This window comes from Schistocerca gregaria, chromosome 4 (assembly GCF_023897955.1).
Source record: "Schistocerca gregaria isolate iqSchGreg1 chromosome 4, iqSchGreg1.2, whole genome shotgun sequence".
Lineage (NCBI taxonomy): Eukaryota > Metazoa > Arthropoda > Insecta > Orthoptera > Acrididae > Schistocerca > Schistocerca gregaria.
In genome coordinates this window covers 436,495,723-436,512,325 of record NC_064923.1, presented here as the reverse complement: position 1 = coordinate 436,512,325, position 16,603 = coordinate 436,495,723, and the positions used below count along the sequence as shown (strand labels likewise).

Sequence of the window (16,603 nt, the reverse complement as noted above, 5' to 3'; positions counted from 1 at the left end):
CCGCAGGACTTTAAACGTCGTTTCGTCACTGCGGCTGAAACATGCATACATTACTACACTCCTGAGACCAAAGAACAATCTAAACAATGGAGTACCATGGGAGACTCTGCACCAAAAAAGGCGAAGGACATTCCTTCGGCCGAAAAGGTTATGGCGACTGTCTTTTGGGATTCACAAGGGATAGTTATCATCGACTACCTGGAAAACCTCCCCATGACCCATGGACCTTGCCGTTGCTGGGGAGGCTTGCGTGCCTCAACGATATAGATAGCCGTCACTTAGGTGCAATCACAACCGAGGGGTATCTGTTGAGAGACCAGACAAACTTGTGGTTCCTGAAGAGGATCAGCAGCCTTTTCAGTAGTTGCAGGGGCAACAGTCTGGATGATTGACTGATCTGGCCTTTTAACACTAACCAAAATGCCTTTGCTGTTCTGGTACTGCGAACGGCTGAAAGGAAGGGGAAAATACAGCCGTAATTTTTCCGTGGGCATGTAGCTTTACTGTATGATTAAATGATGATGGCGTCCTCTTGGATAAAATATTCCGGAGGTGAAATAGTCCCTCATTCGGATCTCCGGGCAGGGACTACTCAAGAGGACATTGTTATCAGGAAAAGAAAACTGACGTTCTACGGTCTGAGCGTGGAATGTCAGATCCCTTAATCGGGCAGGTAGGTTAGAAAATTTAAAAAGGGAAATGGATAGGTTAAAGTTAGATATAGTGGAATTATTGAAGTTAGGTGGCAGGAGGAACAAGACTTTTGGTCAGGTGAATACAGGGTTATAAATACAAAATCAAATAGGGATAATGCAGGAGTAGGTTTAACAATGAATAAAAAAACAGGAGCACGGGTAAGCTAGTACAAACAGCGTAATGAACGCATTATTGTGGCCAAGATAGACACGAAGCCCACGCCTACTATAGTAGTACAAGTTTATATGCGAACTAGCTCTGCAGATGACGAAGAAATTGATGAAATGTATGGTGAGATAAAAGAAATTATTCAGGTAGTGAAGGGAGACAAAAATTTAATAGTCATGGGTGACTGTAATTCAAGAGTAGGAAAAGGGAGAGAAGGAAACATAGTAGGTGAATATGGATTGGGGCTAAGAAATGAAAGAGGAAGCCGACTGGTAGAATTTTGCACAGAGCATAACTTAATAATAGCTAACAATTGGTTCAAGAATCATGTAAGAAGGTTGCATACATGGAAGAACCCTGGAGATACCAGAAGGTTTCATTTAGATTATATAATGTTAAGACAGAGATTTAGGAACCAAGTTTTAAATTGTAAGACATTTCCAGGGGCACAATCTATTGGTTATGAATTGTAGATTAAAACTGAAGATACTACAAAAGGGTGGGAATTTAAGGAGATGGGACACGGATAAACTGAAAGAACCAGAGGTTGTACAGAGTTTCAGGGAAAGCGTAAGGGAAAAATTGACAGGAATGGGGGAAAGAAATACAGTAGAAGAATAATGGGTAGCTTTGCAGGATGAAATAGTGAATTCAGCAGAGGATCAAGTACGTAAAAAGACGAGGGCTAGTAGAAACCCTTGGGTAACAGAAGAAATATTGAATTTAACTGATGAAAGGAGAAAATATAAGAATGCAGTAAATGAAGCAGCCAAAAAGGAATACAAACATCTCAAAAATGAGATCGACAGGAAGTGCAAAATGGCTAAGCAGGGATGACTAGAGGATAAATAAAAGTATGTAGAGGCTTATCTCACTAGGGGTAAGATAGATACTGGCTATAGAAAAATTAAAGAGACCTTTGGAGAAAGGAGAACCACTTGCATGAATATCAAGAGCTTTAATGGAAACCCAGTTCTAAGCAAAGAAGGGAAAGCAGAACGGTGGAAGGAGTATATAGAGGGTCTATACAAGTGCGATGTACTTGAGGACAATATTACGGAAATGGAAGAGGATGTAGATGAAGATGAAATGGGAGATGTGATACTGCGTGAAGAGTTTGACAGATCACTGAAACACCTGAGTCGAAACAAGGTTCCGGGAGTAGACAACATTCCATTAGAACTACTGACAGCCTTGGGAGAGCCAGTCCTGACTCTACCACCTGGTGAGCAAGATGTATCAGACAGGCGAAATTCCCTCAGACTTCTAGAATAATATAATAATTCCAATCCCAAAGAAAGTAGGTGTTGACAGATGTGAAAATTACCTAACTATCAGTTTAATAAGTTACAGCTGCAAATTAATAACGCGAAATCTTTACAGACGAATGGAAAAACTGATAGAAGCCGACCTTGGTGAAGATCAGTTTGGATTCCGTAGAAATGTTGGAACACGTGAGGCAATACTGACCATATGACTTATCTTAGAAGAACGATTAAAGAAAGGCAAACCTACGTTTCTAGAATTTGTAGACTTAGAGAAAGCTTTTGACAATGTTGACTGGAATACTCTCTTTCAAATTCCGAAGGTGGCAGGGGTAAGATACAGAGAGCGAAAGGCTATTTACAATTTGTACAAAAAGCAGATGGCAGTTATAAGAGTCGAGTGGTATGAAAGGGAAGCAGTGATTGGGAAGGGAGTGAGACAGGGTTGTAGCTTCTCCCCGATGTTACTCAATCTGTATATTGAGCAAGCAATAAAGGAAACAAAAGAAAAGTTCGGAGTAGGTATTAAAATCCATGGAGAAGAAATAAAAACTTACTGTAATTCTGTCAGAGACAGCAAAGGACTTGGAAGAGCAGTTGAACGGAATGGACAGTGCCTTGAAAGTAGGGTATAAAGCGAACATCAACAAAAGCAAAACGAGGATAATGGAATGTAGTCGGATTAAGGCGGGTGATTCTGAGGAAATTAGATTAGGAAATGAGACATTTAAAGTAGTAAAGGAGTTTTGCTATTTGGGGAGCAAAATAACTGATGATGGTCGAAGTAGAGAGGAGGTAAAATGTAGACTGGCAATAGTAAGGAAAGCGTTTCTGAAGAAGAGAAATTTGTTAACATCGAGTATAGATTTAAATTTCAGGAAGTCGGTTCTGAAAGTATTTGTATGGAGTGTAGGCAAGCATGGAAGTGAAACGTGGACGATCAATAGCTTTGACAAGAAGAGAATAGAAGCTTTCGAAATGTGGTGCTAGAGAAGAATGCTGAAGATTAGATGGGTAGATAACATGATGAGGTATTGATTAGAATTTGGGAGAAGAGGAGCTTGACTAGAAGAAGGGATAGGTTGGTAGGACATGTTCTGAGACATCGGAGGATCTGCAATTTAGTACTGGAGGGCGACGTGGAGGGTAAAAATCGTAGAGGGAGACCAAGGGATGAATACACTATGCAGATTCAGAAGGATGTAGGCTGCAGTAGGTACTGGGAGATGAAGAAGCTTGCACAGGATAGAGTAGCATGGAGAGCTGCATCAAACCAGTCTCAGGACTGAAGACCACAACAACAACAACAACATCTTAATAAGGGTAAAACTATTACAGGTGCATATTTTTCATCGTTATTGGACCGTTTGAAAACCGAGGTGCAAGAAAACAGCCGGAGATTGGACCGCAGAAAAGGCCTTTTTCACCACGACAATGCACCAGATGTTGTGCTCGCATAACTAATGGAAATAGGATTCCAACTAGTTTCACATCCCCCCTATTCTCCAGACTTGGCTCCCTCGGACTACCATTCGTTACCCGATTTGAAGAAATGGCTGGCGGGACGAAGATATTATTCAAACGATTGCAGTAACTAATACCTATTTTGCAGACTTGGACAATTCCTATTATTCGGAAGGGACCAACAAATTAGAACAGCGTCGGACGAAGCGTATAAGTATAAAAGGAGACTATGTTAAAAAAAAGCTTTACTCCAAAACACGTAAGTAGTTTTTATTATTGGACGGACTTTTCAAACGCCCCTCGTAGAGTACTTAAATTAGTAAAATTCAACGTATTTACAAGTGCTGCACAGAACAAAACCTCTTGTCTCGAAACAACAAAAGTAGTAGAAATTGACGGAATATACATATGGAGGCCACTTGTACGCATTTTTTCATATTATTGTGAAATCGGCCGGTAGACTGAAATACCGACCGCGACGTGTCAATGTGTTCCTAGGTACGCTGTCATCAAGCTAAAACACTCCCGTGTACCAAAACTAGTGTCGTGTTCTAGAGGTGAACATCGTGTGAAGAGTCTGTCGCCCGTGCAGTTTATCGTGTCAGACCTTGTATTGTATGTATTGTATGGTAACCGGGGACCTAGAAACGACTGAGAGGCTATGTACCTGCCGCTGCCGCAGAGGTCCACAGCCCCACGACGACTACCGCAGTCCACTTCACCCCTCCGCCGCCCCGCACCGAACCCAGGGTTATTGTACGGTTCAGCCCCCAGTGTATCCCCCCCCCCCCCCCTCCCAAGGGAACGTCTCACACCAGACGAGTGTAACCGCTGTGTTTGTGGGATAGAGTAACGGTGGTGTACGTGTACGTAGAGAACTTGTTTGCGCAGCAATCGCCGACGTAGTGTAACTGAGGCGGAATAAGGGGAACCAGTCCGCATTCGCCGAGGCAGATGGAAAACCGCCTAAAATCCATCCACAGACTGGCCGGTTGACCGGACCTCGACACAAATCGGCCGGGCGGATTCATGCCGGGGACCGGGTGCTCCTTCCCGCCCGGAAAGTCGTGCGTTAGACCGCACGGCCAACCGGGCGGGCTTTGTGTCAGACCTTACCTGAGCTCTCGATTTCTGGCGTGGGCTGCGTGACGACCGTCTGCGGGGCGAGCAGGAAGCTGGGCACGTCCGGCGGCGTGAACACCGGCGGCGCCGAGCTGGGAGCCTCGTCGTCCGCCTGTGGGCAGCATGCAGGCGCTCGCGTTATTACGGCGCTGCCACACACAGCAACTAACAGTCGAGTGATATTTTTGGCTTGGAGACCCTAAGGCTACGGTCCCACCCGCGCTTTTTGCAGACGGACACGAGCTGGAAAAACTTAGCAGGAATTCCAACTAGTGTGGCGACCACAGGGAGTAGAAAAACACTGCTGGCTAGTGGCAGTCGGATGGCCAAGTACACGTGCCGGAGTCCTTGAAACAGGCGCAGCCACAGGTGTAGCTGAAACATTTGGCGACGGCGCAGTTTCGTCAACATTTACATCTACATCTACATCTACGTGATTACTCTGCAGTTCACATTTAAGTGCTTGGCAGAGGGTTCATCGAACCACAATCATACTATCTCTCTACCATTCCACTCCCGAACAGCGCGCGGGAAAAACGAACACCTAAACTTTTCTGTTCGAGCACTGATTTCTCTTATTTTATTTTGATGATCATTCCTACCTATGTAGGTTGGGCTCAACAAAATATTTTCGCATTCGGAAGAGAAAGTTGGTGACTGGAATTTCGTAAATAGATCTCGCCGCGACGAAAAACGTCTTTGCTTTAATGACTTCCATCCCAATTCGCGTATCATATCTGAGACACTCTCTCCCCTGTCACGTGATAATACAGAACTAGCTGTCCTTTTTTGCATCCCCTCTATCAATCCCACCTGGTAAGGATCCCACAGCGTGCAGCAATATTGTAACAGAGGACAAACGAGTGTAGTGTAAGCTGTCTCTTAGTGGACTTGTTACATTTTCTAAGTGTCCTGCCAATGAAACGCAACCTTTGGCTCGCCTTCCCCACAATATTATCTATGTGGTCTTTCCAACTGAAATTGTTCGTAATTTTTACACCCAGGTACTCAGTTGAATTGACTGCCTTGAGAATTGTACTATTTATCGAGTAATCGAATTCCAACGGATTTCTATTGGAACTCATGTGCATCACCTCACACTTATTTAGCGTCAACTGGCACCTGCCACACCATACAGCAATATTTTCTAAATCGCTTTGCAACTGATACTGGTCTTCGGATGACATTACTAGACGGTAAATTACAGCATCATATGCGAACAACCTAAGAGAACTGCTCAGATTGTCACCCAGGTCATTTATATAGATCAGGAACAGCAGAGGTCCCAGGACGCTTCCCTGGGGAACACCTGATATCACTTCAGTTTTACTCGGTGATTTGCCGTCTATTACTACGAACTGCGACTCATGTCGTTCATGCTCCTTTTTCGATAGCACGCGTTATTCGTAATATCGAGTGTGGCTACACAGAAACCGCTCAGAAAACAGTTCATAAAGCAACTAACATCAGGAGACTGGACAAAAATGAGCCAGAATTTTGAGATTAAGGCCAGTTTCCCTAGTTGGTAAGGCGGGTTCCTGGTTAAGATTTATTGGGAGAGTCGTTAGAAAATATAGTCCATCAACAAAGACGGTGGTTTACAAAACACTCGTTCGATCTACACTTGAGTAGATCCCATCAGTGTGGGATCTGTACCAGGCCAGGTTGAGACAGGAGACAGAGTAGGTCCAAACAAGAGCGGCGCGTTTCGTCATAGGGTTATCTGGTAAGCGTGATAGCGTTACGGAGATGTTTAGCAAACTCAAGTGGCAGACTCTGCAAGAGAGGCGCTCTGCATAGCAGTGTAGCTTCCTGTCCAGGTTTCGAGAGGGTGCTTTTCTGGATGAGGTATCGAATATATTGCTTCCCCCTACTTATGCCTCCCGAGGAGATCACGAATGTAAAATTAGAGAGATTCAAGGGCGCACGGAGGCTTTCCGGCAGTTGTTCTTCCCGCGAATCATACGCGACTGGAACAGGAAAGGGAAGTAATGCCAGTGGCACGTAAAGTGCCCTCCGCCACACACCGTTGGGTGGCTTGCGGAGTGTGGGTGTGGATGTGTGGATGGATGTAGTTCTGTAGCAGCGACTGATGGAAAACACATTCTGATTACACGACATTGAGGATTATCAAGTGAATTTTTCGACTAAAGACAGTTCTTTTCGGTTGTCCAAGTATCCGTGGGAGATAGAAATTACTGTTTCAGATAGAATGTTGTGGGAGGCTACATGTAAGAAGGTGATTCAAAATTGTTCAAAGCAACTGATCTACAGAAAAAAATCTGTAGCACAAACATTAAATCTGTCACAGACGAGCCGACCGATGTGGACGAGCGGTTCTAGGCCCTTCAGTCTGGAACAGCGCGACCGCTATGGTCGCAGGTTCGAATCCTGCCTCGGGCATGCGTGTGTGTGATATCCTTAGGTTAGTTAGGTTTAAGTAGTTCTAAGTTCTAGGGTACAGATGACCTCAGATGTTAAGTCCCATAGTGCTCAGAGCTATTTTTTGTCACAGATGAAACTTCTTCCGAACTTGGTTCAAATGGGACTTAACAGCTGAGGTCATCAGTCCCCTAGACTTAGAACTACTTAAACCTAACTAACCTGAGTACATCATACACATCCATGCCCGAGGCAGGATTCCAACTTGCGACCGGAGCAGCAGCGCGGTTCCGGACTGAATCGCCTAAGCCGCTCGGTCACAGCTGCCGGCTCTTTCGAAGTGTCGTGCTCTTTTATTTGTATTTGTGGCTGAGGTGGCATTTGCTCCGTGTGAAAACTTGTAATGGTAATTGCTTGCCACAACTCCATCTTCATATTTCTCTTCCTATAGTCTGCGCACCTTGTATCATCAATACATGGGTAGTTTTGTACTTCCAGAACTAGGAAATCACAAGTTACAAAACTGCGTTCTGGCTGGGAGCACGCGACAGACTGAACGGTGCGTGAAAAATGCTCGCCTGACCACTGCGGCAGTTGGAATTCCAACAGAAGAATAGGGCGCGGTGCACTTCGGTGCTGGCGACCACGGAAACGAGCGGCGGGTTGTGCAGCAGCCTCGTGAATTCCAACACCGTGTGTCCACTCTTTTAGACGCTGAAGTTTATTTCTGCTGCGTTTTCTCCAGCTCATACACCGCTGGAAAAAATTCACGAGAGGCAATATCCTGACTGGTAATTGCAGCCGCTGAATGGGAAACAGTTGTAATATTGCTCCCAGAGTGACAGCTTTCTCGCATTGTATGATAGGTATCTTGTCACCATGTTGAGTGTATAGGACTGTAGAAGACACGGTGTAAATATATGCACCCTCTCCTGTCTTTGACAAAAATATACTTTCTTTTGTGAAAACTCGAGATTTTTTACCTTCATTAACAACTACAGTATCTGATCGAACGTGTCCCGACGGCGTGTGTTCATCCTTTGCTTCTGTGAGCGCCTGATCTCTGCTGTGGACTCTTACAGGGCGGTGCTGTAATGCCTGAGGAGGAATGGTGGCCCATTCTTCCCACAGCGCCGAAACCAGGGAAGTTATGCGCTGGAGTTCGGAGCGAAGTCTACATCTACATCTACATCCATACTCCGCAGGCAACCTGACGGTGTGTGGCGGAGGGTACCCTGAGTACCTCTATCGGTTCTCCCTTCTATTCCAGTCTCGTATTGTACGTGGAAAGAAGGATTGTCGGTATGCTTCTGTGTGGGCTCTAATCTCTCTGATTTTATCCTCATGGTCTCTTCGCGAGATATACGTAGGAGGGAGCAATATACTGCTTGACTCTTCGGTGAAGGTATGTTCTCGAAACTTTAACAAAAGCCCGTACCGAGCTACTGAGCGTCTCTCCTGCAGAGTCTTCCACTGGAGTTTATCTATCATCTCCGTAACGCTTTCGCAATTACTAAATGATCCTGTAACGAAGCGCGCTGCTCTCCTTTGGATCTCCTCTATCTCTTCTATCAACCCTACCTGGTGCGGATCCCACACTGCTGAGCAGTATTCAAGCATTGGGCGAACAAGCGTACTGTAACCTACTTCCTTTGTTGTCGGATTGCATTTCCTTAGGATTCTTCCAATGAATCTCAGTCTGGCATATGCTTTACCGACGATCAACTTTATATGATCATTCCATTTTAAATCACTCCTAATGCCTACTCCCAGATAATTTATGGAATTAACTGCTTTCAGTTGTTGACTTGTTATTTTGTAGCTAAATGACAAGGGATCTATCTTTCTATGTATTCGCATCACATTACACTCGTCTACATTGAGATTCAATTGCCATTCCGTGCACCATGCGTCAATTCGCTGCAGATCCTCCTGCATTTCAGTACAATTTTCCATTGTTGCAACCTCTCGATACACCACAGCATCATCTGCAAAAAGCCTCAGTGAACTTCCGATGTCATCCACCAAGTCATTTATGTATATTGTGAATAGCAACGGTCCATTGTGACTCATCCCAAAACGTATTCCACTGGGTTCAGGTCTGGGCTCTGGTCAGACCAGTCATTTCACGAATGTTACTGAACATAAATCATTGTCTCACAGATGCTTCTTTGTATAGTGTGTATCATAATGTTGATACAATCATCGTCTTCGAACCGATCCTAGACGGTATGCCCTATACAGTGCTGTAGAATCTGTCCTTATCCTTCCACACTTGGCGTTTTCCTAAGCGCATTGAGCAGACCACACCCCAACCACGAAAAACACTCCCGTGCCGTAAGACCACCACCTCCGTACTTCACTTTTGCCACTACACATGATGACACGTTCTCCACCCATTCCCCAAACGCGAGTTTTTGCATCGGACTGACACAGGGTCAGTCGTCCACTGTGCAATTGACTCGTTCTTTACATCATCTCAAGCGTCGCTTAGCCTTACCTACACTGGTGGGTGACTTGCGTACAGCTGCTAGACCATTGTACACATTCTTTTAACTTCCTGCACACGGTCATTGTGCTAGATGGAGTTCTGGTAGCACTTCGGAACTCACATCTGATTGCTTCCGCTGATTACAAGCAATTTTCACAACCACCCTCCGCCATAGACGACGTTTCCAGCCCGTCAGTACATGAGGTCTTTCTGTTGAGGTTTAGCAGTGATTATTCCTTCCCATTTACACTTCAAAATCACATCACCAACAGTCAACTTGGCCAGCTTGAAATTACCCTGATGGATTAATTAGACAAGCGATATACAAAGCCTAGTCCATGTCCGAAATCATTGAGCTATTCTGACTGAATTATTATGCTGTAACTGCTTTTCTACTGATAACTCAACACACCCCGCCTCCTTTCATACTGGTGGGTATGCCTCTTGTGGCTGTGGCATTTAGTGCTCAATCCGTATTAGATACGGTGTTCAGGTACATCTGAACGTATAGTTTACATGTTTACTAAATGATAGGCGGCAAAACGAAGATTGATATCAATTTTTTCTATTCGAAAACAGAGATTCACAAACAGCTCATATGTGAGCGCTAAAAGTGGGGTGAAAATGTAAGTAAAGTCACAAAACTCTTTTAAATGGTTTGATATAACTGGATAAAACAATACAAAACGATAGACTGGCATACAAATACCAACTTGCGTATTTAAGTGTTTTAAATGAACACCAGTTCATAAATTATTTACATAAATTGCGCCGGCCGCTGTAGCCGAGCGGTTCTAGGCGCTTCAGTCCGGAATCGCGCTGCTGCTACGGTCGCAGGTTCGAATCCTGCCTCGGGCATGGATGTGTGTGACGTCCTTAGGTTAGTTAGGTTTAAGTAGTTCTAAGTCTAGGGGACTGATGACCTCAGATGTTAAGTCCCATAGCGCTTAAAGTCATTTGAACCATTTTTTTATAGTACTACGGCGCGCGACGGCGTTGTAGCCAGTGCGACTGTGGTATCTCCTAAACGAAGCTGCCTTATATGGCAGCAGCAGCAGCAACAGCAGAGTACTTCCACTTCAACTTCCGACCTTTAACGACCATCGACAGGGCCTACGGGGCGGAGGACATCGTTTCCACGACATGGAACCGCTTGTTTTTCCTATCCGTATTGTCAACGGCGCGGGTACTTTCGAACGATCCAACACGTTAAAGTTGCCTGGTCAGGGTTGTGGAACCATGTATACCTGGCTGGATGTGCCACAGTACTGTGTGGCCTCAGTTATTATCCAGAAACACTCTGGTCGTGATTCAGAAAATAGCCGATGTTGCTGGCCTAAGACAAGTTGATTGTTGCAAGAGTTATAAGCATGGTGGTCCAGTTTTGTTGGTTTGCTATATTTAATCATAGAGATATATTGGATAGCTTTCGTTACCTGCGTAGCTAAATGTTGATGGGTGTTTTAGCTATGTAAAAATTTGTTCGGTATAATTTTAATGCAATTCATGTCATGGCAGTATTTTCTGTGGTTGGACAATGAGGGATTGTAAAATGTAAGCATAGTGCTTTGTTGGCTAGCTTGTATAAAATTATTGTAACTTGTGCTGTCTTACGAGCTATGCCCAGAAAGTTAGTTCCGATTGGTCACAAAAATAGAAACCATAGTCAAAATCCGGTAACGCTTTGCCTAGATGTGTTGGGTAGTGTCTCTAGCATATTCTAGTCGATCGCGTCACGTTGTGCTTTAGAGTTTTGAACGCAGAGCGAGCAAGATGCCTAGAAAATAGTGTCTCCAGCAAAGTATGGGTGCTGCAGAGAAATTTCGCCTGATTTCATGCAACCCCACATAACGTAACTGCCATGCATTTCCTTCTTCATGATAACTGTCAGCTGCACACTGCAGGGGAAACGAAGAGGCTCCTGCAACGGTTTGATCACCAATCGTATAGTCGTTGACCTTGCCCTTCGACTCGGTTATTCTGTCGCATTTTCATCAGAAAAGATTAAGTTGCACCGCTCGAGTGTGCTGTCTCCACATAATTGATATTCACGTCATTATCGCTTCACTCAAGGAAAGAGTAGCAGGGGTCTGATACAGAAGCGGATCTTTCGTTTTTCCAGCGCTTTCACCTATACGGCGTTCAACTTCGGAAAAACTCAGCAACGTCTTCTTAACTGCACTTTTGTCAAGCGACTTCGTCAACTGATCGTTGTATGGCAATTCAGTGATGAGACTGACACATGCTGTTTTGCGTTTCTGAGTGGTGATTCTCATTATAACGTTAGGTATAGGAGTCATGTCGAACGGAGAAATTTGCCAAAAGTTTCATTTTTTGAAGGCAACTGCAACAAACTTGGAGAAAGAAGCGGCGGCACTTGTCTGCAGGACTGGCCTTCGTTTTGCAGGACAATGCTCAGGCGCAAATGGCACAAGTCGTGACTGATTTGTTCGATCGATGGGCTGGGAAGTGAAAATAAGAAGTATTTCATGTCATTCGCTTGAGAACCGTTACCGAGATTCGTAGGGCAATAGATGCTCAAAAAAAATAAATATGTATGAAATCTTATGGGATTTAACTGCTAAGGTCATCTGTCCCTAAGCTTACACACTACTTAACCTAAATTATCCTAAGGACAAACACATACATCCATGACCGAGGGAGGACTCGAATCTCCGCCGGGACCAGTCACACAGCCCATGACTGCAGCGCCCAAGACCGCTAGGCTAATCCCGCGTGATAGATGCTCCACTCGAACTATCAACACAACAGGTGCTGTTAAGGGTGTCCCACGCTGTCAACAGGCTACAGACAATGCTAGTGATATTTTGAAGGACAGTACAATTTGGAAACATGTATGTATTTGTTGTAAGCAGTAAATAAATACGGTGTACGCTGCGAAAAACAATAAAAGGATCACTTTTTAGAAAACCTGTAATTGTCTCCCATTGTGTGGCGTAAGTTTCAAATTTCGCTCAAAGGGGCCTACAGCCTTCTTCTGTAGCCTCTGTATGTCCATCTTTTAGCGGTGATGTTTGGTCATTGTAGTAAGTAGATATTTATTAATACCCTTGCTTCTATCACAAGCGAGATAGATTATTCCTTCACGTCGGTCAGGGGCTTGAAGATGGCGTAATAAAGCGCCGAAACTGGTTGCCTAACAAAATAAGGTTGAAAATGGACGGCTGAAAGGTGTTTAGTTTGACATCATTCTTCCGAAGCGGTGCAAAAGCATGGCGCTCTGCGACAACACCCTCAGCTTCGGTTACGCTTCAAACAGCAAGGCATAGACACACGCGAAAAATAATAAAATGCCAACAGCTGTTATTTTGGTTTTACCTGTTAGGCAGCTAGTTGCGGCATTACATTATGCCATCTTCGGGCCTGCATACAGGTACATCTACGTCTACATTCTACATTTATACTCCGCAAGCCACCCAACGGTGTGTGGCGGAGGGCACTTTACGTGCCACTGTCATTACCTCCCTTTTCTGTTCCAGTCGCTTATGGTTCGCGAGAAGAACGACTGTCTGAAAGCCCCCGTGCGCGCTCTTATCTCTCTATTTTTACATTCGTGATCTCCTCGGGAGGTATAAGTAAGGGGAAGCAATATATTCGCTACCTCATCCAGAAACGCCCCCTCTCGAAACCTGGCGAGCAAGCTACACCGCGATGCAGAGCGCCTCTCTTGCAGAGTCTGCCACTTGAGTTGGCTAAACATCTCCGTAACGCTATCACGGTTACCAAATAATCCTGTGACGAAACGCGCCGCTCTTCTTTGGATCTTCTCTATCTCCTCCGTCAACCCGATCTGGTTCGGATCCTACACTGATGAGCAATACTCAAGTATACGTCGAACGAGTGTTTTGCAAGCCACCTTCTTTGTTGATGGACTACATTTTCTAAGGACTCTCCCAATGAATCTCAACCTGGTACCCGGCTTACCAACAATTAATTTTATATGATCATTCCACTTCAAATCGTTCCGCACTCATACTCCCAGATATTTTACAGAAGTAATTGCTGCCAGTGTTTGTTCCGCTATCATATAATCATACAATAAAGGATCCTTCTTTCTATCTATTCGCAATACATTACATTTTTCTATGTTGAGGGTCAGTTGTCACTTCCTGCACCAAGTGCCTATCCGCTGCAGATCTTCCTGCATTTCACTACAATTTTATAATGCTGCAACTTCTCTGTATAATACAGCATCATCCGCGAAAAGCCGCATGCAACTTCCGACACTATCTACGCGGTCATTCATATATATTGCGAAAAGCAATGGTCCCATAATAGTCCCTTGTGGCACGCCAGATGTTACTTTAACGTCTGTAGACGTCTCTCCATTGATAACAACATGTTGTGTTCTGTTTGCTAAAAACTCTTCAATCCAGCCACACAGCTGGTCTGATATTCCGTAGGCTCTTTTTTGTTTATCAGGCGACAGTGCGGAACTGTATCGAACGCCTTCCGGAAGTCAAGAAAAATAGCCTGTATCTAATATTTTCTGGGTCTCATGAACAAATAAAGTGAGTTGGGTCTCACACGATCGCAGTTTCCGGAATCCATGTTGATTCCTACAGAGTAGATTTTGGGTTTTCAAAAACGACATGATACTCGAGCAAAAAACATGTCCTAATATTCTACAACAGATCGACGTCAGAGGTATGGGTCTATAGTTTTGCGCATCTGCTCGACGACCCTTCTTGAAGACTGGGACTACCTGTGCTCTTTTCCAATCATTTGGAACCTTCCGGTCCCGTAGAGACTTGCGGTACACGGCTGTTCGAAGGGGGGCGCGTTCTCTCGCGTACTCTGTGTAGAATCGAATTGGTATCCCGTCAGGACCAGTGGACTTTCCTCTGTTGAGTGATTCCAGTTGCTTTTCTATTCCTTGGACACTTATTTCGATGTCAGCCATTTTTTCGTTTGTGCGAGGATTTAGAGAAGGAACTGCAGTGCGATCTTCCTCTGTGAAACAGCTTTGGAAAAAGGTGTTTAGTATTTTAGCTTTACGAGTGTCATCCTCTGTTTCAATGCCATCATCATCCCGGAGTGTCTGGATATGCTGTTTCGAGCCACTTACTGATTTAACGTAAGACCAGAACTTCCTAGGATTTTCTGTCAAGTCGGTACATAGAATTTTACTTTCGAATTCACTGAACGCTTCATGCATAGCCCTCCTTACGCTAACTTTGACATCGTTTAGGTTCTGTTTGTCTGAGAGGTTTTGGCTGCGTTTAAACTTCGAGTGAAGCTCTCTTTGCTTTGCTCACTAGTTTTCTAACTTTGTTGTTGAACCACGGTGGGTTTTTCCCGTCCCTCACAGTTTTACTCGGCACGTACCTGTCTAAAACGCATTTTACAATTGCCTTAAAGTTTTTCCATAAACACTCAACATTGTCAGTGTCGGAACAGAAATTTTCGTTTTGATCTGTTAGGTAGTCTGAAATCTGCCTTCTATTACTCTTGCTAAAGGTATATCGAGTAACCATCGTGTTAGAAACAAATGCGCCACTGTCAAACGGTATCGTGAAGAATTTTTTCCCGCGGGCAGGTGCGCTCCTTGGACAGTTGCTGACATCTCGATACATGCAGGCCTGTTGGTATTTTGTTATTGGACATGCGCGAAAGGGTCAGAGCTGAGAAGTTCATGAGAGGTGTAAGGGGGCTTAATGACGTCACATTGGTACCAAATGTTGTCAAAATTCTGGTCAACGCCACACTGTATGTGTCACACGATGTAAAGGTCGTCGCACCACGTCTTACTCACGTTTCACGCCTTGACAACCCCCAGAACCTGCATACCTACTAGCTGGTGGCCAGAACTCTCTCGCGGGTTTTCTCTGTGCAGCTACATTTTTAAAGTGTTCAATGAGCGTGGGTGGGTGGCACCGACATTGTCGAACTGTGGTTGTCTTGGAGAGACGCTTTGCCGCTTTGTTCACGCTTGTGTCGATGTCACATCCCTCAGTGATCATGCTCCAGGAGGGCACAAAACATGAGGGGTGCAAAAGCGTATACATTCTTTGCTGTTTCGAGTCGAGAAGCGCCAGCAGGGTCAAAGATAGTCAAAAGCCTCGTCATGTTGCCAGTCGCAATGCGAAATGTCTTTTTCGACCGCGAAATGTGTAGAATCAGTGCCTCAGTGGAAGACGTGGTTTCACTGACGCCTTTTATGATACGCCCTGATACCTTTTCGTGTCGATTCCGAGCGGTCGTGTGTCTGAATTGTTTTCATCGGCCTCATGATTTAAATGCCGGGAGCGGTAGTCCTAACCTTCATGCCGTAGGAGTCAAAACATGGCGTAAACGTGGGCAAGAGGGGATGTTACGACCTTCCCATCGTGTGACACATCGATGGTGGCGTTGGGCAGAATTGTGCCGACGTTTCGTGCCTATGTGACATCACTGACCTACCTTAAACGCCACATGAACTTCTGAGCTGTGGCCTTTTCTTCCCATATGTCGACACCTTGTCGTTTGTAGAGTCGCAGAGACCGAGGGTAATGTAGCACTGTGCCTCGCTTTTGCACCATTACAGAGAAAGTCTCTGTGTGTCCATCTTTTTAGAGGTTGTTGCGGGACTCGGCTTTTCGATACAGGATATCAAATTAAACAGATGATGGTTCAAGCGATCGCTATAGAAAAAATCTACTAATGCCCGTGAGCCGTGCGTGGCTCTTGTTCGTGCCGTATCTCATTTGACATCCTGTTTTTACTGTACTACCACCTTGTTATGTTAGTCTCAATTACTGGTGTCACTGAGTTGTCGCCTTGCCTGCCCGTGAGCGGCAGCAGCGAAGCTTATCGATATAAGCCCTGGCGTATTATCTTTTCTGACTGCTATTACTTCCCGGTTGTCGTGTGTTCGGAGTTGGTACGGATCTGCCAGTTAGTTGGGAGGCGCTAAAGGTGCAGTTCGGCCCTGGCAGTGTTTGCCTTAGGACGCGGCAGAAGTTTAGTCGGGGCGCGGCTGCAGTGAGGTCCGGACAGCCGTGACTCGCCAGAT

General features: G+C 45.0%; 1 protein-coding gene across 1 annotated transcript in view; it reads right to left on the bottom strand.

The window, feature by feature from the left end:
- The window catches only part of LOC126365773 (protein nervous wreck), a 692,956-nt gene that overhangs the window by 39,722 nt on the left and 636,631 nt on the right, over window positions 1-16,603 (bottom strand). The window contains exon 18 of the mRNA XM_050008297.1: window positions 4,710-4,827. Coding sequence (XP_049864254.1) covers window positions 4,710-4,827 — 118 coding nt within the window. The remainder of the gene's footprint in view (window positions 1-4,709; window positions 4,828-16,603) is intronic.